The sequence below is a fragment of the Micromys minutus genome, assembly GCF_963924665.1.
Source record: "Micromys minutus genome assembly, chromosome: 6".
NCBI classification, from domain to species: Eukaryota; Metazoa; Chordata; class Mammalia; order Rodentia; family Muridae; genus Micromys; species Micromys minutus.
In genome coordinates, this window is record NC_137975.1 from 45794188 (window position 1) to 45820148 (window position 25961).

The window sequence follows — 25961 nt, forward strand, 5'->3', positions numbered from 1 at the left end:
TCCCCATGGCCAGGGAAAATCATAAATCAATAATCAATAATTCATCAATCACATTTATAAGTTAAATTCTCAATCCACAATTCATCCACACAGTAAGTTCACAACACATTGACAAAGATATAAACTGCCCACCTAGGTAAGACAAATTGACTTATAGATACTGTTGAAAATATGCATATCGACCTATCACCAATTAAGACCACCTGGATCTAGATCCACCTTCTCTGGCTCCATCTTGATTCTCCCCTCCTCCTCTTCCTCTCTCCTTCCTAGACTTTTCCCTGCTTACCTTTCCTTCTCATCCAATAACAGGCTAGACCCCCCCCCCTTCCTGCAAAATGACATCAACCTACAGAATATTTACTTACCTCGATCTGGGTGGTGTTGTCCGGCCCGTCATCCAGTAGCAGATCGGGGAAGCCTCTGGACTCTGGGGAGTCTTGGCCCGTACTGGCTCGGTTCGTGTCTACTGCCTTAAAAGGGTCGATATTTCTTTTCCACCTGTGGCTGTATGCTTGAGAGTCCACTTGCACCCCCTCTTCACTCTGAGGAAAGGCATTTGCAACTTCATACTTCCAGTCTGAAAAAGAAACAAGTACGTTATCTCCAGGTATGTCTCTCTATACAATACCTATTAGAGTAAAATTATATACCTCTGTTGGCTATTAGAATAAAAAGCAGACATCACAATAAATCCCAATTACTTCTCATATTAGAGTTGGTGTGGTAATGCAAGTGTTATGAGTTAATATAGAATGTATCCACAGATTTAGATATAGAATGCATAACTGATAGGCTGACTTAGAGTACAGTACCAGTGCAGGGTACACAGCAACATGTGCCCATGATTCTTGAAGTGATATCTAAGGGTTCCTCAAACATTCGGTCCCACAGAAATACATCATTCTTCTCACTGTCTGCATACACACACACACACACACACACACACACACACACACAGAGGGTGGGGGAGCTGAGAAAGCAAGATAGAAATTAAAGAACAAGAAAAAGGTATTTTCAGCTTATTTTAAAACAAATGGAATGATGAATGTATGAGCTGATGCCAATTTCACATGGCTACTGGCAGGCTGTGAAGGTACAATGATGTGCCCGGATGGGTTAAACCACAGCACCACTGTCTTCCTGTAAATGGGCTAACCTATCTTGTCATTTACAAGCCAGACTCAGTTCATTGCCTGACTCATTTGATAAGCAGCACCCTCAAGAGGCACCACAAATGCGCTTGTTCATTTGCACTGTCCTCACCTTGAGAACTCGTCATTGTGGTAAAGGCTGACATTGACAGGCATGTACAGAAATGAATGGGACAGCAAGAAGATCAAATCACAAAGGTATTTTAAAGCCCTCTGCAGGTTCTGGCACTGCTGACCCAGCTCATCTTACCACGACAGGAGGGAAAATTAGATTTAATCATGACTCCTAGTCTTTCATTTCAGCAGGTCAGCAGGGGATGGAATACCATAAGGGTTGAAAATTCAGTTTCCAAGCAAGAAGAACAGCCTTCTTCAGATACATTACCAAAAGATAGGGATCAGTAGCCTTTATAACTGGCCTGATATGGGTTCTTGAAAGGCCAAGAGAACACTGATTTAATCATGGAGGCGATGTTCCCCTCAATGCAGCAGTGTTTTGTAAAAGCTGAAGGTGCTTAATGTAGAGTATCATGGCACCTAATCAGGCACTCATAACTTCAAAATGTATAGGCCACAGCCACTGTTACTTTTCAGCAACCACAATGTCTGGACGTGCCTTGTTTGGATGATCCTTCTAAACAAGACAGTGCAGTCTGCTTTCCCTAAGACATAAAAGATACTTTAGAGCTGATATGTTGCTGAATGGAGTCCTGTGAGAAGCCTGACCTTACAGTATTTATTGAGCCCTACGAAGAAACATGGGTATCATATTCAACAAATTTGCACAGGGAGAAATCACGCAGCCAAGGAGAAAATGGTAGGGCTGTACTCATATCAGTGAAATACACATCAAATGGGACTACTATTCTCTGTAAATGGCTGCACAGGATTCCCCAGTCCCTCTCTATGTACTGAGTGTTCAATAAGAAAAATCTAATTAGCTCTGTTGACATTAATCTGGAATCATTTATTTCGAAAGCATCCTCCCTCTGCCTACCATTTGACAAAGTTGAATGTTCACTGACTGACTGAAGGAAGGAATACAGAACCGGCCCTCTCTTCGGCACAAGACTTTTAGGAGCAGGACGAAGTGAGTAAGCAGTGGGAGGTGACATTCTTTCAGATCTGTTGCTGTTTATGGGTCTGGGATAATTTATAAATTTTCTCTGCTTTTGGTATCGGGGATTTTAGGCCACACTGGACACAGCTTACCTCCAAAGGCAAACATTGTTTCCTGAGGATGTGTCTGGCTCTAAGAACGATGGTACTAGACAAAGCTACACAAAGCAATTTGTTTGACTCACTTGTATATCCTGCCTCATTATCAAAGACATATGAGAAACCATAGAACAAGATTAAGCAATAAAATTTTCTAACTACCCAATAAGACCTTCTGGCACAAAGCTTAGTTTGACCTCAGAGATGTCCATCTGCCTCACATGCAGGGTAGTATGTCTCAATGAATTATGCCAAGTTGTGCCACGTTTGTTCCTCCTCTTCTCTCCTCCAGTCCCACTCTATTCTCCTGCCCTTCACCCCCTTCCTCCTCCTTCCCCTCCCTCTCATCCCCTTCCTCCTCCTTCCCCTCCCTTTCATCCCCTTCCTCCTCCTTCCCCTCCCTCTCATCCCCTTCCTCCTCCTTCCCCTCCCTCTCATCCCCTTCCTCCTCCTTCCCCTCCCTTTCATCCCCTTCCTCCTCCTTCCCCTCTCTTTCATCACCTTCCTCCTCCTTCCCCTCCCTTTCATCCTCTTCCTCCTCCTTCCCCTCCCTTTCATCCCCTTCCTCCTCCTTCCCCTCCCTTTCATCCCCTTCCTCCTCCTTCCCCTCCATTTCATCCCCTTCCTCCTCCTTCCCCTCCCTTTCATCCCCTTCCTCCTCCTTCCCCTCCCTTTCATACCCTTCCTCCTCCTTCCCCTCCATTTCATCCACTTCCTCCTCCTTCCCCTGCCCTTTATCCCCTTCCTCATCCTTCCCCTGCCCTTCATCCCCTTCCTCCTCCTTCCCCTCCCTTTCATCCCCTTCCTCCTCCTTCCCCTGCCCTTTATCCCCTTCCTCCTCCTTCCCCTGCCCTTCATCCCCTTCCTCCTCCTTCCCCTGCACTTTATCCCCTTCCTCCTCCTTCCCCTCCCTTTCATACCCTTCCTCCTCCTTCCCCTGCCCTTTATCCCCTTCCTCCTCCTTCCCCTGTCCTTCAGCCCCTTCCTCCTCCTTCCCCTGCACTTTATCCCCTTCCTCCTCCTTCCCCTCCCTTTCATACCCTTCCTCCTCCTTCCCCTGCCCTTTATCCCCTTCCTCCTCCTTCCCCTGCCCTTTATCCCCTTCCTCCTCCTTACCCTGCCCTTCATCACCTTCCTCTTTTTTCCCCTGTCCTTCATTCCCTTCCTCCCCCTTCCCCTGCCCTTTATCCCCTTCCTCCTCCTTCCCCTCCCTTTAATCCCCCTCCTCCTCCTTCCCCTCCCTTTCATCCCCTTCCTCCTCCTTTCCCTCCCTTTCATACCCTTCCTCCTTTTTCCCCTCTTTTTCATACCCTTCCTCCTTCTTCCCCTCCCTTTCATCCCCTTCCTCTTCCTTCCCCTGCCCTACAACCCCTTCTTCCTCCTTCCCCTGCCCTTCATCCCCTTCCTCTTCCTTCCCCTGCCCTACAACCCCTTCTTCCTCCTTCCTGTCCCCTGCATCCCCTTCCTCCTCCTTCCCCCCTTTCATCCTCCTTCCTCTGTCCTTCATCCTCTTCCTCCTCCTTACCCTGCCCTTCATCCCCTTCCTCCTCCTTCCTCTGCCCTACATCCTCTTCCTCCTCCTTCCCATGCCTTTAATCCCCTTCCTCCTCCTTCCCCTGCCCTTCATCCCCTTCCTCCTCCTTCCCCTCCCTTTCATCCCCTTCCTCCTCCTTTCCCTCTCTTTCATTCCCTTCTTCCTCCTTCCCCTGCCCTTCATCTTCTTCCTTCTCCTTCCCCCCCCTTTCATCCCCTTCCTCTTCCTTTCCCTGCTCTTCATCTCCTTCCTGTTCCTTCCTCTGCCCTTCATCCCCTTCCTCCTCCTTCCCACTTCATTCCTTTTGATCCTTTTTAGTTTTGCCATGCAGTACAGACTGGTCTGGCATTTTGCCATCCTCTAGCTTCAGCTTCTCTAGTTCTGGAAGATCAGTTGCATGTTATTGAGCTCGGCATCTTGATTAAATGAGTTATGCTCACATCTTTGACATTAAGTTTACCACTTCCCTTCTGAAATATATAACACAGCTCTTCCCATAATCCTCATCATACCCAATAGCCTCTTTCAGGGACCTGGATTCCTAGTGTAAGAAGCAGACAGAATAATATCAGCAGAAGAAGCTCTTGTGTTGATTCTATTTCTTAAATACCCTTCATTCATTATACTCTAGAGAATAAATAAAGGCATTTCAGAACCTAAACCCAATAATGTCTCTATTTCTCATTTAAGGTGAAATCTGGTTAATATGCTAAGTATCTGTTTAGCACTCAAAATCACACCATGGCAAGATTGTGAGGGAAACTGCAGAAAGAGCAGACAGGTTCTTGGATGAAATAGGATTATATGACCACATGAATTCTGAAGTCTGGTCTTCTGACAGCCTTGGCTTCTTCTTTTTCTTACTCTTTTGTATTATTTTTGGATTTCGTTAAAAGTTTTTGCTTTTCAAACTTTGAAGTAACTCATTTTTTATTGTCATGTACTTGGTGTGCACGTTAGTGGGGTTCAATGTAATAAGTCACTCATCACAACAGCGCCTGCAGGGCACATCATACAGATAGTGACCAATCTGCAACCACACAGAACTGTGCTGGCGAAGTCTTGCTTTATTAGAATCCAGGTCTGCAAACTGGGGAAGCCAATTCTTTGTTCAGTCAGATTGGATTAACCAAAACTAAACCGGCCCTTAGGAAGTCCTGAGAAGATTTCTAATGAGAAGATTTGTGAGCTTAATGTCTGGACTTGTAAAAACCTGTGGGGTTGTCACTTAATATTAAATTATATTTTCTCTTATAACATTTTAAATAAACAAGGATAAGCAATCTTGCACATAGATGGATCATTTCTGGGTTCATTATTCTGTTAGTAGATGGCTCAAGATTCTAGTATGAAAGAAAACTGTTGGTGGAGTTGTAAACTGGTACAACCACTCTGGAAATAAGTCTAGTGGTTCCTAAGAAAATTGGACATAGTACTACCTGAAGACACAGTTATTCCACTTATGGGCATTTACCCCAGAGACACTCCAACATACAACAAATACACATGCACCACAATGTTCATAGCAGCTCTATTTATAATAGCCAGAAGCTGGAAAGAAACCAGATGTCCTTCAGTAGATGAATGGATACAAAAATTGTGGTATATTTACACAATGGAGTACTACTCAGCTATCAGAAACAATGACGTTATGAAATTCTTCAGAAAATGGATGCATTTAGAGAATATCATCCTGAGTGAAATAACCCAGTCACAAAAGAACAGACATAATATGCAGTCACTGATAATGGGATACTAACTCCAGAAAGCTCTGAACACCCCAGAAAGAACTCACAGACTGTGAAGTTCAAGAAAAGAAAAAAAAAAAAAAAGAAAAGAAAAAAACCATTATGCTTACTCCTTACACACCAAGAAAACTTTGACTAATTTTAGGTTACATCCTGTTTCACATGTACTTTAGGCTCCTTGTAACTAGTAAGATCTTAATGCACACTATCAAACCTTAAAAAAAAAAGCCAAGCAATGACAAAAATCTATCAGTATACTTTTATGCAAAAATGCTTAAAATTTGTACATTTATCTTTGTTTTTTAAAATAAAGTTCTTCAATAAAAAATGAAAAAGGTTTACATGCAGATCCTATTTTGAATAGACTTTAAACAATATAAAATATATCAAAATGGATGCTTTACAAATATGCTGGGAGGAAAATTAGATAAGCCAAGGGTTGGATTATCTATATTGTGATTGACTTGTCCCCAAATCATGGACTTTTAAAACACATCTAAGCATCTTAAATTGTTTGTTAAATTGACAATCAAATAAGTCATTCAAAGACAAGGCAGAGGATTTATGGGATAAGATATTTTCTTTTCCTGCTACAGTAAAAACACATGCAATAGGAGTGACCTCTCAACAATCTACTCAACAGATTCTCCATCATCTGTCTACTGTGTCCCAATTAAACCACTCATGAAAAACCTTAAGGGATAATTTTCTCTAACGTGTCTTCCTATTGTAATTACTCAGCTCACAAAATCCTTAGTTCCATTTAATAACTTCCATTTAGATATAGGGGGAGAATGTTTTATAAACACACATTTATGAATCATTATGTACAATATACAAAATTAATATTAATACATCTGAGATTGTTTATTAGACTTAAGTAGTAGATATAATGTTATTAGAGGAGGTATTTTATTATATTTCCAATAAGACATCATCATGAATCCTCACAATGGTGAGTTAACATGAAAAGGCTAAAAATAGTCCCCAGTCATGCTCACACTGTTCTGTGTATTCTCGAATGTCTTCTTATGCCATTGTGATGTCTCACCATTATTCCCAGATTGCTTAAACTATGAAACACTTTGGAAAGAAATCTCTTGATACAGCCATGAAAGATTATCTAGACTTAAAGTAAGAGATTATCGAAACTTAATTGATTTGGTTGGATGAATTCATTACTGTGAGTTTAATCTGAGTGGGATGACTTGTTAATGTGAACTCTCAGACTTGTTATGAATAGAAAAGCAGTGGTGGTGTAAGCCTTTATTTCTCACACTTAGGAGGCAGAGGCAGGCAGATCTCTAAGTTTGAGACCAGCCTGATCTACAGCACGAGTTCCAGAACACCCAGGGCTACAAGAGAAACACAGTCTTTAAAAACCTCCGACCAGAAAAGAAAGGGTATAGTAGGATCAACAGAAGCAAGGTGGAGACCGAAATTCATCACCGTCTGCTTTAGTATAGGAGGCATTATGGGACCTGCCAACTCATTTTCCTGCTACAGTTCAGCTCCTCACCATGATAGGTTGTATCCCAGAAAACAGGAACATAAACTCTGTCTACCTGAAGTTACATCTGTTAGCTACTCTTCATTCTCAACCAGAGAAGTGTCTAACAACACCACCCTATCCAGGAAAATAAAGACAGAAAAGATGAAGAAATTGGTATTGGGGTAGATAGAACTATTTTATGTCATATTCTAACAATTTTATTCAATATTTTGCAAGTAACCCACAGTTGTATGGAAAAAATTTTAACACCTTTTAACTACTGTTCATAAATGATACTCATAAAAAATATGCCAAACTACCAGAAAGTATGCTTAGACATAAATCTTACAAAGTTAGAATTCATCACAACTGCATTTATTAACATATTTCCTGTTAAGTACTTTGTATGTGTTACAATATGCATATGCTTGTGTGTAGATGCATGAATGTGGGCATTTGTATCTAGTTGTATATGAAAGTAAGAGTACAGGCCGAAGGCTGACATTAAGTACCTTCCCCAATTGCTTTTTAACTCATGTTTGAGGCAGATTCTCATTCAACCTGAGTGCACTGGTTGGCTAGACTAATTGTCCAGCATGCCCTAGAGATCTTCTTAGCTACACCTCTACCATTCTAGGTTTACAGTCATGAATCACTGCATAAACCTTTTAATGTGGGTCCTGGGGACGAAATTCAGGTGTCACACTTAAGTAGCAAGTAATGTACTGAGTTATCTCTGCAACTCCCTTCTGCACATGATAAATGAAGCAAGCCATCACTGTGAATTCTCTGAAGGGATATTTAGAAGTTTTACAGAAAGCATATTTACTGGCTGGTACCATCTGAGAAAGAATAGAAATATTTGGCTAAGGCAGACAGCCATGTGACTATGAATCTCAATTTATTTCAGAAGTGAATAAAAAAATTCTGTTAAATAAATTATATCCTTGGCTGTGTCAATAATGAACTCACTACTGCAGTTGATTTGGAAGATTTGACTGGTGGCATTATTCAGCAAGGTAGCCACAGAAAATAAAGCTCTGAGCATGTTTTATTGAGGTGGATTAAGGGTTTTGAATGAGATCTAGCAGTCATATTTTATTAAGTCCTCAGGAGGGACTTTCTGCCTCTGGATGTGCTTCTTACAATCCACTCAAGTGTGACCTACTCCAGGCTCTTGTGCTGGGTATTCTTTCAACTCTTATATGAGCATTTTCTGTTCCCACCACAGAGGATTTTAAATGCTTTACCAACAAGACATATCTTCCATAAATGCAAACCTACCCCAAATCTTCAGGAAATCTTACATGTCTCCTTCCAATTCCAGCTCATAAATGGTGCTTATAAATGAAAGGAGTTTTCTTCTGTAATACAGTCACTCTTCAAAGGTGACTCGACTCCTTTTAATACACTTTTTATGCAGAACTCCCCTTGGGTAAGGCATTGTATAAACATGTGTTAATGCAGGAAGCATTGCATTTGCTTTCTTAAGAAAGGGCATGAAGATTCTAGGCCCTTGGCTGTCCGCTGAAAAATTCAGGGGGAGGGGAGGAGTTTCCAGTCAGTTACTGATAGGGTACATCAATGTATCTAAATTACTTATGTAAATCATTTATGAAGAATACCTGAAGTCCTATTAAGCATATCGGATTTGGGTATATACTAGACAAATAGAAACCATCGGAGTAGTGCCACCCCTAACAAGAACAACAACAATCTTTCAAGAATTGTTGTTGTTATAACTCGACAATAAAGAATTTCCACAGGCTCTTGCATTAAAAGCTTAGTTCCTAATGTCAGCAATGTTCAGGAATGACTGGATCAAGAGACTGATCTCATCCGTGGATTAGACCATCTGTGGAGTCATAGTTAAATGGAGTAATAACAGGCAGTAGAAATGGCAGGGGATAGAACCTAATTTGATGAAGTAACTTACTAGAAGCATACATAGTCTTGAGATAATCTGTCTCTGCATGCTTGTCCCTCCACTTTCTGTTGTTCTTACATTCTCTTCCTCCCCCTCCTTCCCTCCTTCCCTCTCTCCCTCTTTCTTCTTTGTCTCTCTCACAGTTTCCTCCTCCATACTCCTCCTTTTGCTTCCAAACATCAGGAGGTAAGTAGGTTTGCCTTATTTTACTCAACTGTAATGATCTGACTAACTCCAGGTCCAGAGACAGTGGGCCATAAAATCATAGACTATAACTTTTAAAACCATGAGGCAAAATAAACGATTCTTCTTTTAATACATCTTCCTCAGTGTCTCAGATAATGAATGCAAGGGAAATTCTAATTGACCCCTCCTGATTGACAGAATCTCCTGTATCTTCATAATCATTAGTAGGGAAATAAATTACTAATTATTAACCCCAGTTTTTCAAGATAAGATTTCATATACTTTATCTTTGGCCCACTTCGCATCTCATATATTGATTTTAATAAGAAATTAACTGAATAGGAATTAACACTGAATCTTACGGTTCCATGCACTAAATCTACAAAGTCTTGAGGACACATGACATAGACTGCTTCAGAATAGTGAATATATTTTATACAATGTGTGTGTGTGTGTGTGTGTGTGTGTGTGTGTGTGTGTGTGTGTCTGCAGGTGTATAGATGTACATGTTCTGGTTTTGTGAGTGAACTGTAAATACAAGCATGGATACTGGCATATACTATTTGTTTATGATTAACAAATAGTTAAATTTGATGGAACAAAATGTCCAATCTGAGACAGGAGTGAAAATCTGAGAGAGGAGTGAATAAGGAACCAGAAAACCTATGACCAGGAAAACATTCTACATTCTGCCTCTACCTTTCTTTCATTGCATCTCATTCACGAATTTCTTTTGAATGAAAAATATTTGCAAACTTAAGTCTGCTATAAAAGATTAATTGAACTATAAAAAATGCAATTATTGAGAAAATTATCCAATTTATACACTGAATATTTACATTAAACACTGAAACAAAATGACAAATAAACATGTTGATTTCACATATATAGATATAAATTTTTCTATGTACAAAAAACCTTCATTAATAAAATTGAAGACAGTGTTACGTCCGGATGGAGAGATGCACACTATGATCTCAACACTTGCGAAGCTAAGGTAAGAGTACTTCAAGTTGGTAGGTGAACTGGGCTATATGGTGAATTTCAAACTAGCATGGGGTACAAATCCTTGTCTCAAAAAAAGAGCTTCTCATAACTTTGTAATAATTCATTGATGTGTAAAAGATAAATAAAATAAATCCATGCTCATGGATATGAGCTAAAGAGTTTTGTACACTGCTTGTAGTAACATACAGTTACTCTTATACTAATAGTTACAAATGTACTTTCCTTCTATTTCACACATGAATCCTTTGATATGCAAGAACAGGTATGTGAGGTATCTGGAAAAGCATCAGAGATGACTCTAGGGGCATCCGTAGTTGCTTTCTAGTCTGCCTTTGGATAATCTCTTACAGGTTCAAATTAACAAGTTGTATCACAAATTGGTGATTGAGCGTTATAAAACAATGCAAATTGAAATATATAAGAAACACATACTATTGAAAACAGCCAAACAAGGCAAACAAACACACACATGAATGTAGATGGGGAAGAAAGCCTTACACCCATCCAGCTATGTTAATATAGGTATATGATCCAACACTAGTTTAAACATGCAACAACAAGTAGTTTAGTTTATCAGTAGTATGCAAGGTGTATATTTAAACTTTGGCCCAAAAAATTGAAAAATAATCTTCTTAATGAAGATTTCTTATTAACTATCTAAAATGCTGTCCCATCATTTGAGTTAATAAATTTCAGCATTGAATTTACTATGAAGATAGTTTTTAATTAAACCATCAAAGTACACTTATTTGATAATTCAGGGGATATGCTGGTCTCTCAGATGCACTAATGGGACTAATGAATAGTCTCATTTTCACAGGGGTTACAATCTACAGATAATGAACAACCATGTAAAAAGTAACTAATTAAATAAAAAATACAGTATTTCCACAAGATTATTATGGTTTTTCAGACCACATTGCATCATGAGGACCAGAACAACAGAACCATTTTTGGTTTGTAATCTCAACCATCATGACCTCATCAATATGAGAGGACAAGTTCTTACAGTGCTTTTGGTTCCTCTAGCTATAAAACCCTAATATACCCCTAGTATCCAAATATATTATTAATGTTTTATTATATTAGTCATACTTTTTCAGGTTTTATATTATTTATGAAAAATATGTATGTGTGTATATATGTATATATGTATCTGATACATACTTAGTGGTTTCAAAGTAAATAAAAACTAAAACCATGTGTCACAATACCTTTCCATTCCTTCTCACCATTAGGCATCTTAAACTCCTGTGTTTCCTGTGCTATGAATGACTGATTCTAAAATGAAGTCCAGGCACTGGAACCAAATCCCAAAGCATGAAAGGAATGACAGCCAGGCAGGGAAACAAAAGACTCTGTGAACAAAGATCAGTCATGGAAAATAACACCTCCTGGGAAAATATAAATTTCTGAACCAGAACAGGTCAGATGGAATCTATTGATATAATGGTACCCACGGTCAGAAATCATATTTAAATGCCCTGGGACCAAATCACAGAGGGAAATCTGGTAAACCCAGGCTGCCAGATCAACTCAATATTATCTCATGTTGTTATCACATCATACTCAGTGTGTACAGTGAAAATCCAGAATGGCTCACTGGTGAACTCAGGCTTACTAAGCCAATGACTACAGGTCCTATTCAACACATAAGCTATTTATCAATAAACTGCACCTAATTAAATCAGATAAGTTATACCATTATACTACCAAATTTCTATAGGTTAAATATCCTCAGGATAATTTGGTGGATTTACACATTGACCAATAAAACTTAATTTCTCCATCACAAATTTATCTCTGTCATTGATTTTTAAAATACAGTAACTTGAAGTTGATAATTACATGGTTTTAGGGAAAGTCTACCAACTTGGGTGACCACTTAATGATAGTGTTAGAAGACAGAGCATAACACGAGTTCTGAGTTCTTAGAGTCAAAAATAATAATTATTTTCTGAGATTGAACTACACAATTCTGTAGTTAAAGCAGAATAATGTTACTGACCATGTTCTGAAAAGTAAGTGGTATTTCATTTTATTCAAGATCTAAGTGATGAAGTAGTCCATGCTTAGTTATGGAGGATACATACTAAGATCCCAAGCAGCTGCCTAAGTTTATCAACACTAAAGAACTTTATAACCAAGTGTCTTTTCTATCCTTAATTAAGTGTTTATCAGGCACTGTGACCATAACGTTTGAAGTTCTTAGCATCAGTCTTAACAATTATTATTTTTTCCTTATTAAGTCTTTTTAACTGATTACTATCTGAACTGTCAGGATCATCTATGTTGTGGTCTGGTACCAACACAAAATACAATAAGTGCTTATTGTAATAAGCCAATGCAAGTGCTAATGGGCAGGTAATATATAGTGTATGTATATCCTAAAAAAAGGCATGATTTTTATTTCAGCCAGGGTAGAAATAGTCAGGGTTTATAACACCACTCAGACTAGGATGCAATTTTAAATTCAACCCAGTTAGTTTGGAAAACATTCACTTAATAGTTTAACCATACTGATGATAATTTGGAAAAGAGAGCAAAACTAAACACACTACAATCTTTAGTATATTCAGAAGTTTAAAAAAAAAAAAAGTCTATCGAAACTAGGACCATGCTCCCAACTCCCTTCCTTGTCAGATGCTGACACAGGTGAGGTGACCCCACACTAGTATCCTCTGGATCACTTTGTTATTCAGTTGATCTTGTTTCTTTGCTTAAAATTCTCAGCCTTGACTACTTGGATAAGTTAAATCATTTTTCAAAAAACTTAGAATCTGCCCTGCAAATTTTGTGCAATTTCCTATACTTTTCTCACCTCTTATTTTACAGATGAGTTCCATTAACTAAATGGTCACAATCATAGTGGTATAATTTTAAAGCCCTTTGAAAGGTTCAAAGAAATTAGTACAGCAAGAGAAAGCAATTTTCCCCAAGTTATCCTACTTCTCACATTTGATTCATATACTTAATGAAATAAATTTTCACACAGCCTTAGAAACATAAATCAATGGACAAAGTCACTTATCTTTTATTTTTATATGGAATAATGTTACAAAGAAGCCTTATGAAAAAGAAATCAAAGGGAAGGCGTGTACTTCTAAATGGCAAAGATGACTGGGAATGATTTGTTACTTACAGTAAACAGCATCTAATTCTTTAAGCCAAAAGAGTACATTGATTTTGACCCTTAACTTTAAAATATTTTACATACAAAACTGATTTCAATTCATAAAGTAGTTTTTAGATATTTATAAGAAAACTTCCATAAATGTTAATAGTTTACCCGATGACATTTCTTGTTAACTCAATATGACATAAAATATCTTAATTTGAAAAAAATTCTTTATGTAAACTTACAGTTTTTAATTTAAAGATGAATCATTTTCAATTCATCTAATTCCTGAGACTGGGTAAATGTCAAACTAGAAATTAAGGTTATGTTGAAAAGTAGAAAGCCAGTATCAATCTGTTTAAGTCTATTTTTAGAAGTTTTAGATTCCCAAACTTTATCACAGTTTTAATATCATAGCCTATGCTACTGAGGTAATAGGATTTACCCACGATTTGTGGAAAGAAAAATACTTATATTTTATTTTCAACTAACATTTACCCAAGTGGCAATTTTAAGATATGATTCCAGGAGTCATATAAAATGGTGAGAATGTCTAGATATTGTCATGACTCCCCAGAATGAAAACACCTAATTAAATTGCATAATTGTTTATGTTTACAATGATTATAAATATTAATTAACATTGTAAATAAGCCAAAATAAAATAATCACATTATGACAAAGAAAGAAATGAAGACAGCAAATCCTCTATTAAAAATGATTTAGGGTTGTTATTTTTTGTTTTGTTTGTTTTTGGGTTTTGTGTGTGTGTGTGTGTGTGTGTGTGTGTGTGTGTGTGTATGCGATATATCCCTAAAATATACACTCCTTGTCAAAAATATTTGAGAGATGACATCATATATCTTTCTGCTTACCATATTGATAGGGATGGGATATAATCTTTTAAAATTAAATTTTTATTTCTGAAACTTCAGACATAACCCTACATATTCATCTTGAGTCGATAGTTACAAAAATTAGACAGAAACAGATTCCTATGGTACTCAGAGCAAATATTATTGCATATAAATTAAATAATCAAAAAGAAAGTATCATGACAAGTGGAAAATATACAGGAAATCATTAAGTAATCATGATGAGCACTCAAATCGTATATGCCTTATAGTAATCTTTTCATCTTTCCAGGGAGGTGTGTATAGCAAGTATTTTGGGGTTTGGATTTTTCAGTTCATGGTAAGGTCAATGAGCCCCCAAATTCAAAGGAATACTCAGCTCCCAGGGCAGATGACACCCCCCTCTTTTTAACTTCCCACTCAATTATCATGATAACTAGCAACAAACACTCCAACATTCAATAAACCAAAATGCCTATCTTGTATTCCAATCCCACACCAATCATGCCTGTCTGCTAGAATAAATAAGTTCACAGGAAAGTGCTTTCATTCTAGAGACATCATTTTTTTCACATTTCCCCTACGGGAAGGCATAATGCTCAGAAACAAACTCTCAAGTGCCCTGCTTATTGAGGAAGACATGGGAATTAAGAGTAAAAAGCACAGCACTAAGTCTGTCAATTTACATATGCCTCACATCTCACAACAGGCATCTCAAGAATGAATACTTCTGACATGGTTCTTTGTTTAAAAGTACTTGGCTGACTACTAGACAAGTGAATTGTGTAAAACATCTCTCAATGTTATTTGGAATATCTAGAGAATGTTTTTTTTGTTGTTTTTCTTACATATGGGTCAAATATTTCATGAAGTTTAATTAAAATTAAGTTAAAAATGTTCCTTTACTTTGTATAGACCTTAATGTTAGTTACCCTCTCACTGTGTGTATGGGGGGGGGGGTAGCTAAATAATTGTGTGGAAAAATAATTTACTTTTCTATTTATATGTACACTTTAGTTTCTAAATTTGGATTCAGGTGCACTCTGAGAACGCTACACCTCATTCTATCACACCTAAATTTATGGTATAATTACCAAGAAAGAGCCCTCACCAGTTCCAGGTACATGTGCCAACATCAGATCCTTGAAGGTATTCTGCAAAAGGCTCATCAATATCCCACTGCAGCCAGCATGGCTTTCCATTCAGTTCACTGTAAAACCATTCGCTCACCCATTTATGAATCAAGTTACTTCTCTTGGATGCCAAGGAGACCCTAAGGCCATAAGTGAGTCATGTCAAAGGCAGGAGTGAACTATGTTCTACAGTCTGAGACAGAAGGAAGGGGGAGGGAGAAGGAGGCAATTTGGCCTATTACAAGGGACAGAAGCAGGCTGAAATTGCATACAACCAGGGTATTGTATAGTGCAGATATTGAGTTGAGTGGTTCTCCCTCAGAGGGAGTTTGAAAGCCATAGAGAATATTTAGCGAAGAAAAGGCATGATCCATGTGGTGCCTTCTTTAAAAAGATTGTCTCATTAATCACTTCAAAATGGTATGAGATAGTGTATGTTTCTAGAACCTTAGGCCCAGCTGATAAATATTTTCTTCTCTGTACATGGTCTGCAATGTCACAGAAGTGCCAACAAGTTCACTTGATGAGGTAACTCAATTCTCATGTGACAACCCATCTCCACCATTATCCACTATTACAGCAGAATATTGAACTTATATCAAAATGTGTAAAAGAGGAGAAAAACAAGCTAATCTGTTCCAGACCCATTCTTTTGCTTTATATTCCAAGATAAATATTACAGTTGTTATAAGGAAAAGAAACAATTCTTAATTGAAATTGAAGATGATTGGGGACATGGAATAATTAAACAGGTATGGTGGTGTAAATGATCACCAACAGAGGCCACATCTGAGTTTGACATCTCTACCAGAAATATGACCTAGTATATTTATAAATTAAAATTTTTCTTTAGTGGTTCATCAAAGCCAATAGTAATGAAGACTGTTTACTATTCAATAACAAGACTTCACAAGATGTAATAGACGTTAAAGAAATTTCTTGAGTGAATAAGTGAAAGTCATAATTTAAAAAAGCAGATACATGATTAACATTTATGAGCATAAAAAGGAAATTCAATATTATAAAACCAAAATGCAAGTATTTACAAACTAAACTTTAATCCATTTTTACAGTTTTTCAGAGATCAACAATAAAAGCATAGTTAAATTAATGCATCAAACGTTAGGATATGTCAGAATCACAGTGTTTCCAACAATTCTCCAAACACCTTCCTTTGTAAAGATTCTGAGGAGACTGAGACACAGATTTGATAGCAGTATTTTGAGAAATGTTTAAGTTCATACAGCACAGAATTCTATTTTCTGTTTCTGGAGACAAATAGAGCATTTTCCAAAACACATGAAGTACAAGAAAACATAAAATGGTGTATACACAGTGATTTTGATCTGATTTGCAAAATGAAAAAGTCTCTTTAGGACCACATTAACTCCATTTTATCAGGTATCACTATTATCTACTATAGTCCTTGAATAATACATGTCAACCTCATTGCTTCAATTTTCTAATCAAAGGGAGCCACTACAAGTGGCTAAAGAACTGTGCACAACCAAGCCCCACATCCAGCTACTGGGAGGATGATCCCCTCAGCCCAAGGATTCTGATGTCAGGATCCATTTCAGCACCTACAGAAAAGCCAAGGAGACATCATCTTTAATTATTCTCTTGCTGGGAGGCTGGTGTTTATTTATTTTACCTTCATCCAAATCCATCATCATGTACTGTGGCTTACAATGTCCCACATGAAGATAGACAAAATGTTGGAAATTAGAAAGAGCTAGAAACAGAATTGTCTTTAGAATACAAACAAACCAACAGAGGAGGTACACCTGAGAGGCTCAAAATAGTATTGTTTGCTTTTCTTGCCTGATAAATTTGATAACCCATGTGAACGTTTTGTGTTTGTACAAAATGCTAGACCATGTCAAAATAACAACTTTATTATCTGATGGTTGACTTTTAGCTTTTAAAATGTAAGCATTAATTGAAATGACAGAATAGGTCCATAAAAGATTTAGGAAAAAAATTCGGATTCATTTCTCAAATAGGCTCCTATTTCAATTCAACAAAAGAAGCATGTGTGTTAGAATACAGGAGTATCCCAGCATATCCAAATTGGACTTAGAATTCAGCATTCAGTGAATTCCCAGGGAGATGCTGCTCACAATCTAGTCTACAGGTCACATTGTGAGTATCCAAACTGTAGACAATTTAAATGTGAGACTGCAGAAAACAATGAGACTCAAAGGTAAACATGAAAGCAGTAGGAGACAGAAATAGAGCTGAATAAATATCTAGTCTCCAGGAGGCTTTGAGTTTCTTGTGTTATCAAAAATTTCTGGAGAACGGATAGCTATCACAGCACTAAGATCTTACCCTTCTGAGTGCACTGGTCTAGTTCAGTTGTTACTGTGTCCACTTGAGCCTTTCCTTCAAATTTCAAGTAGTCAATAGCGTAAATACCAACTCAGATATTGACTATCAGAAGCCATGACTATTACTTTAGGCTGACTCAATGGAAAAACACTACTTCCTCCCTATTTGTTTTATACAATATAAATAATAAGCCTTTTTCTTACCTTTTATAGGTTAATGAAGAAATGAATTAGATTAGTAATGGACTTCAGCTATTACCTACTGCAGAATGGCTTGCCTTCATATACTCTATGGCTACTTTAGTGTCAACTGACTCACTCATTGTAGGGTACAGATTTAGAACTTTCCAGTTTTCGATTAAATAAGGAATACCTAAGGAGAAGTGCTACTTAAGAAGAGAATTAGATAATCAAGTGTGGTATTAATTCTTTTACATTAAAATATTCTGGAGAAAAAGCCAAGAGCATACGAATATGTTAATATTGGAAAAACAACAGTTTCTGAGATGCTTACACAGAGGCTAAGGTGAACTTCTTGTATGAACATATGTAGATTTTATCAGATTCACTGTTTATAGAGACAAACTGACTTTATAGATCTGAAGTTCTTATAAGAAGTAAAGTATAGAACATGTAAGTGTCTCCTATGAATATAAAGGGCCAAATATGTTGAATGTGGGCTACATAATTTATTTCTTTGTAATAATGTATCATGCATTCATCAAAATGTATAAAGAAGTTGTTGTTTTTTTTTTTTTAATTTTGGGTAATGATATTCATTTTTTATTTAAAATCTGTCTACTAGATTTTAATAGGTTACTGAAAAAATAAGCCAGACCTATTACTGCCCATCAAAACTTTAACTAGTGAGCATGGTTTCTGAATGAACCAACAATCACATTGCCAATTCTGATTAAAACTGTAAGTATCATTTTCACTGTCTAATTGTGGAAGTCTGCACAACAATGGTAATGTTAGTGTTATTTTTTTCAGTGCGAATTTGAAATAAGCATTTCTTTAACCACTTACATTATTTTACATAGTTTCTGTTAGACTGGTAGACAGCATTCCTCAGTGGTTTATAAGCTAACAAAAAAAGAATCATGCTTAACTAACCCCCTACTAATACAGTGAAAACCCAACCAGTCTGACTCTCAACAAAACCCACTTCAACATGCCACAGTGCATAGACATATTGTATAGATTTTGTGAGGGTTCATTGGTAGATAATACAAAGACAGTGTGTGTCTAAGATTGTTCTTTGGAAAGGAACTGTCTGTTGTACAGGGCTTGACTTTACTCACTCATGAAATCATGTCTAACTGAATAAAGTTCAAGGCTCAAACTTCATAAATTAACACAGAAAGACAACAAAGGCAGATGGGGGTATGGGAGCATAGATCTTGTTCTCTGGGCATCTGTTTCTTCACTTGTAAAATTGTATAAAAATTGTGTTACCTTTAATGTTTAAGATATTAAATAGAAAGAACACTCTAATATTATTCAAATGGCATTAACTCTTCAATATGCAAAAGAAGTTTTAAATCAATATAGAAAGAGATAACGTGCAGCATCATTGGAATCTGATGTCAAACACAGTTAAGAAACAAACAGCAAAATTTTAATTCTTACACAGTTTAAATGCTTTCTGCACAAAACTCATTAGATGCCCATCCTTGTTTTGAAGTCAGTGTGATGTGTTCGGTTTTTAGACATTCAGTTTTAATGAACTAATTAAAATCAAGTCAATTCAAAATGATAAGACAAAACAAATTTTATAAAACCAAATTTATGTGCCGAATGTTTGGCTATATTTGAAGATGGAGAATAAAAGTAAATATGAAATAGGAAACAATGAAGTCATAAGGTTGATCAATAGTATTAGTGTCCTCATAAAAAGACCAATTAGACAATTACCTCTATACACCTCTGCCTGTTTTCCTATTCATCTACACATCAAAGAAAAGGCACAGAAAAGTAACACGTCAAATGGTTGCATCCAGGAAATATATCCTCAAAATTGAGTGTATTTGCTGTCTTATTGACTATGGGTTTCTAGCCTCAGAATTCTGCTGACTAAATGTTTGCTGTTTAGGGCACCACATCCTGAATGTTTTGTTAAGGCAGAAGAAGCACACAAACACACTACTCCAAGCAGATGTGACTGATCCTCTACCTTGTGTTTAACATTTAATAAATTCTAGTTCACTACAGAATAAGACTTCCTTCCAGAGAAAACATCATAGAATCTGTCAATTTGTCAGACTTCAACTAGAGTAACTACAAAGATACATTGATTTTTTTTTAGTAAAAATATATAAAAGAAATCTTTTTGCTACTAACAACAAGAAGCCATGTCAACAAGTTTCCATTTATGCTTCTCTCTTGTATGACCCTTGTGTCAACAGTTTAGCAAAATAAAATTGAAATAAGAGACATAAGTCACTACCAAAATCTTCAAAGAAAACTTGAGTGGCATTTGAGATACTTTGATATTACTTCAAATGATACCCAGAATACAGTGATACTTCCCAATAAGTAGGAACATGTTTTCTGAAAGAACATTTGGTTTTCCTCATGACAACTGGAGAATTAACCAGCCAAGTACCAGGTTTCTAAATCAGTGTGGCTTATCAAGGTTTACAAACTTCTTTGTGGTGAACATGTCCAGAGGTAAGTTTATTCTACCAAGTGCGGATACCGAGTTTACATTGCCACAAAGCGAGGAACTGAACAATCACCTGCTTAAAAACTGGTTATCTGGCATCTCCAGTTTATACAGTTAGAACAACAAATCACTCATTTTTATGTCAAGGCAAGTTTCTATAATAAAACATCTAAGATTAAGCAACTTCTAAATAATAGAAATTTATTTCAAACACTTCTGGGGGTGTGGACTACAGGCCAAGTTGCTAAGAGAGTTTGTGTCTTCACAGAGCAAATTCTGTTCTTTACAGATAATGATCCTCAATGAATCCTCATGAGAGAGGGACAGACTCATGCTATTCAATATCTGGCTTTGCTATTGTTCTCACCCATGAGACACCCACCCAAACTCCCATTTCTTAACTCTGTGTGGCTTAAATTTCTGCATTGTCATTGGAGAGAGGTATTTCAGCCCTGAGATCATAGCAAACTCCAAACAATTCAGTTGATAATTGGATGTTAATGAAGGTGGGTTTTATTTGTTTGTTTGTTTGATCCATTGTTGCAGAAAGAGGCACTACTTATGTAAAGCAGCTTAGACTTTTCTGAAATGGTCTGTGGAGTTCATACCAAGTACAGAGCTCAGCTCAGGAGATACCAAGTTGCCATCACACATAGGAACCGAACCATGTATGCTTTTTATCACCAACATTTTAGATACGCTAAAAGCATATTGAGAATGTGAAAAAAAAGAGACTCGTTGTTAACAAAATTTGAGAAAAAATTTTTGTTTTGTTTTGCTAACCAAGATCAATATATTTTATGTATGTTATTGGGGAGAACTACTGTTACTCTGAACATCTGCAACCTGGAGACCCTAGTAGCTCATTTGTTGATTTCCTCTCACTGGCATACAAACATTTAGGAATGCATCCATGCATGTAAACAAATGCATGACTCTAAAGGCAACCAGCATCACATGTCCATGTATCTTATTAGCACAGAAGAAATAAGGAAACGAGTTTTTCTACAAAATTATTCACAAATTACCATATTCATATTTAGTAGTCAATAATGTGTCCTGGCAATTACTCCCCAATCTCTCTGTCTCTCTCTGTCTCTGCCTGTCTCTCTCTGCCTCTTTCAATCTCTCTCTCTCTCTCTCTCTCTCTCTCTCTCTTTCTTTCTCTCTCTCTCTCTCACACACACACACACACACACACACACACACACACATTTCTCTAGCTTTCTTGGCTATTTACTAAATACCAAATCTAATCATATATATTTTATATATTTTTAAATTCCTATGTTATGTTTCATGCAGAATTATTATTGTTTATGTTCTTTAAGTTTTTGTATAAAGTCTCCCAGTCATATTCCTTTCTGTTTCTGGCCTACATTGCTACTGAAAATTTTTTACACCACACAGAGATCTACTGTGACACTACTTCCTGATACAGTGAGCATAAAGATAGTTTGTTTTTCCATCGACTCAGAGTCACGGAAGGTTTGGTCATGGGTTTGTGAAATATGGCCTTTCAGTGACTTCATATTTCCGAGTTAATGTTGCTTTCGGCCAACATTTGAGCCCACAGACTGGCTGACAGCCCTTTCCCAGCCACATAACCCCCTAGCTGGTTGAGGAAGTAACAATTTACATTTTGTGGTGCAATGAGGAGCTAGCTCTAAATTGGTTTTGATTAGGACTTCGAAGCAACATGTAACATCAGCCACTTACCTAAACTCCTCAGAAATGAGGAAGGCGTCTCATTTAAATGGACACTCCTAGATTGTATACACTTTGACTCCGGCTTTGCAAAAGATAAACTCTTGACACCCTGCAGCTATTCTATTTCCCTATACTGAAGATGCCAAAAGTATATTAAAACTCCAGGCAATTAAATGTCAAATATCCTGACTCTTGCAGTTTACAAGTTTGTCAAAGGTAACTGTGATGATCCTAGTCTAACTTTGAGAGTCGCTTTGAAGAGAAAAGGGAGTTCTAATTGTAGATATCTTTGCTTGTATATCAAATTGTACATATCTAGGCTGTCTCTGCCAGCTTGCCAGCCTTTTTCATTCATTCTCCTGCTGGGGGTTTTGAGTGAGGGTAGGGACCACATGGTGCTCTCCAAGGGAGCTCAGGCCCCATAATGATAGGCTTCCACAGACAGTGCTTATTAATGGTTGTTCTCTGCCTTTGTGGCCAAAGGGCTACCATTCCTGAACCACTTCCTCTCTGACTGGTAAATTTTCAGCAAAAGGGAAGTCCACTATTGTACTTTGTTTTCCCACTGTAGCAGTCAAAGGGATATTTTCCTAAGGGCAAATGTGTGCCCTTTGCCTCTGACTCCACAGAATAGTCCAAAGGGATTTTGTCAGGTTCTTTAGCTTGCTAATTGTAGATAATAACATCAATTAGAAATTTTTATTTAGAAATTAAGAGACTGTCCACTTGGAAAAAAAAAAAAAAAAAACAGCTTTTTTTTTTCTACCACCACAATAGAAAACAGCAGCATAATTCTTATACTGCTGTAGGATCTTTGATTATCAGGTCTCTGTATAAATGTGAATTCTCAGTTCTCAAAAAAATGTCAGCCAATAGAACATCTTTGTTAACTACAAATAATATTTCCACATTAGCACTGATGATAATGAAAATTAAAATTCAGACAAATTTAACTAATTATGCTTCTAACAAGAATTCCAAATTTGTAACTTATCGACCAAAGGAGTCCGTGTTTTGCTCATCCCAGAAAGGTAATGACACTTTAACAAATACATAATCTCAGTTTATATATGTTTATTTTATTACTTTCTTAATTTTGGTTAGCCACTGTATGTAGACTATGTTTTAAAATGTATTACTTTGTGGGTGGTAGAAATGTAACTGGAGGATATTTATCAGCTCAGATCCTTTAATTGGTGGGTGAAAGGGTACTTCCTTTCCCTTTATTGCATTAAATAAACATGCAGACCAAGGCTGTCTTCTCTCTATGACAACAACTTTACTGTGCCTCTGCATCTATTATTTAGTTCACATTATCATTCCTGTTCCTGTGGTTGGACACACCTTGGAAATGTTGTGACCTGACCACCGTTTTCCAGAGAATAAGTGCTGAGAATGATTCTGATGATAAAGGCAATAATATTTTATGTCTCCATGCAGAACTCAAACCTTGTAGCTAGAAGGAACTGACTCCCAACACTTCATGCAGTTACTGAAGAATCCTCCCTCAGTATCTCCTTCACATCCCTCCTTATCCCTAGCATGTCTCCCTTCAACCACCCTGCTCCTTAGGTCCCAGGTCCGAATGCTCAGCTTGATTACACATTCAAAAGTTGTCTTGGCAATTAACATGCTAACTTACATAGATGTACTCAAATCTTCCCTGACTTTTTGGATAGGTTGAGTCAAATTGTTATGATCTCAGTATAAGGAGGACACATTACTACATAACATCTGAATAATGTGTGTCAGAATATAGATAAGAAGTAAAGATATAAAAGCAAGAGTCCAGGGCAATATTAGATTCTCTTAATAAATTGTTGGAAAGTGACCTCCATTCCCTATCGTAACTACCTAACCACCAGGCTCTTCAACTGTTCTCTATTGCCTAGGAAACCACAGCACCCTCATTTTAAGACCTCCAATGTTCTTTGTAACTTCATTGTGTTCAAATGTTTTATATTTAATTGAGGAGTTGTGTATTGCATGACACAAATCTGAGAAAGTCAGAAAACAACTTGCATCAGAGGTTCATTCCTTCCACTGGGTAGAACCCAGATAGAACTCAGGTCTTCCAGCTTAAAGACAAACATCTTTACTGATTCACCGTCCTACTGGCTTTTTAATTTATGTATTATATGATTAGGTGCTGAACAACATTCCTGGCCAAGAAGAAATATTGACTGACTCAGTGGCTTTACAACTCATCCCTGATAACAAGGAACTGAGATCAGTAAACATAAATATATATACAATTAACTGTGAGGATAAGGTTTGGCCAATGGCTTGCTCATCAATAATGATTAGGATATAAAAACACCAGCTCATGATTCCTCACACTCAATAACAATTTAATAGAAAGCAGCTATTAGCCAAGTGGCAAAATAGACAAAAGATTGATGACTTGGTATAACTCAACAATTTAACTTAAATAAAATGATCACAAGAACTTCAATAAAATGATTGCAAGAACCACACATGTTTAAGAAAGCACCTTCTTAGAGACAAGTGGAGGGGGAGGGGACATTGGAGCTGGGTGGGCAGAAAGGGGACAACATTTGAAATGTAAATAGAGTATCTAATAAAACAATGGAATCCACAGAGAATGCCACTACTCTCTCCTAAGTAGGAAGAATAAGTCAAAATCTTTTTTAATTGGCAGATTGGGAGGCTATTTACTCTGTGTGCTCCAAGTCAGCAATGGCTCCGATATGAATTCTAAGAGATTAGGAAGAAAGGAAGAAGTCAGAGTGTCCCTTAACCAAAACAAAAAACAAAACAAAAAAAAAAAAAAAAAAATGCTTAAGTTTATATGAAAAGCTGGATTTTCAAAGAATGAGAACCTGAGTTTAATTCTCAGAACTTACATAGACTAATCCTGGAATGTGCACTTGGGAATTCCACCACTGTGAGATGGAGCCAGCAGAATCCCTGAGGCTCTGAAACAAAGGAGACTGACTAGTCTACTCAGCAATCTCCAAGGCAGTATGATTGACTCTGAAAATGGGTTAGCTGTGCAGGCATGAAGACTGTACTTGAGAAACCATAAATAAGTCCAAGATGGACACAGGACAACTTTAATCCCAACAATGGTTTTACAGAGACAGGAAGATTACTCCAGGTATTAACAGAATTCACTGCCCATCTAATTTAGCCAAAATCTGGCAAGTTTTGGTTCAGAAAGAGACTGTCTCAAGAGAATGAGTGAGTCAATAAGAAAGACATCCTCCTCTTCTACAAACAAGTCCATGGACCCACTCACACACACTCACCTTTGCATGTATATCCATCCATATACATACATTCATATGTCCACGCACATATGTATGCAAACATACACACACACACACACACACACACACACAGAGAGAGAGAGAGAGAGAGAGAGAGAGAGAGAAACACACACACACACACACACACAGAGAGAGAGAGAGAGAGAGAAACATACACACACACACACACAGAGAGAGAGAGAGAGAGAGAGAGAGAAACACAAACACACACACACACACACACACACACACACACACAGAGAGAGAGAGAGAGAGAGAGAGAGAGAGAGAGAGAAACATACACACACACACACACACACAGAGAGAGAGAGAGAGAGAGAGAGAGAGAGAAACACACACACACACACACACACACACAGAGAGAGAGAGAGAGAGAGAGAGAGAGAGAGAAACAGAGACAGAGACAGAGACAGAGATAGAGACAGAGACAGAGAAACCAACAAGAATGTAATTACCTAAGTAATAACAGCCAGTTTTCCTCTGGCTTCCAAATGCATGTACACACATATGCTCTGTGCACATGCACAATCATATATGCACAAAAATGTACAAAATAATGTTAATACTATATCTATAAACTACACA

At 37.3% G+C, this 25961-nt stretch overlaps 1 protein-coding gene across 1 annotated transcript in view; it reads right to left on the bottom strand.

Annotated features, from left to right (window-relative positions):
- Positions 1–25961, bottom strand: part of PLXDC2 (plexin domain containing 2) — a 351096-nt gene that overhangs the window by 211897 nt on the left and 113238 nt on the right. Inside the window, exon 2 of the mRNA XM_080917571.1 lies at positions 369–580. Within this exon, the coding sequence (XP_080773697.1) occupies positions 369–580 (212 nt within the window). The remainder of the gene's footprint in view (positions 1–368; positions 581–25961) is intronic.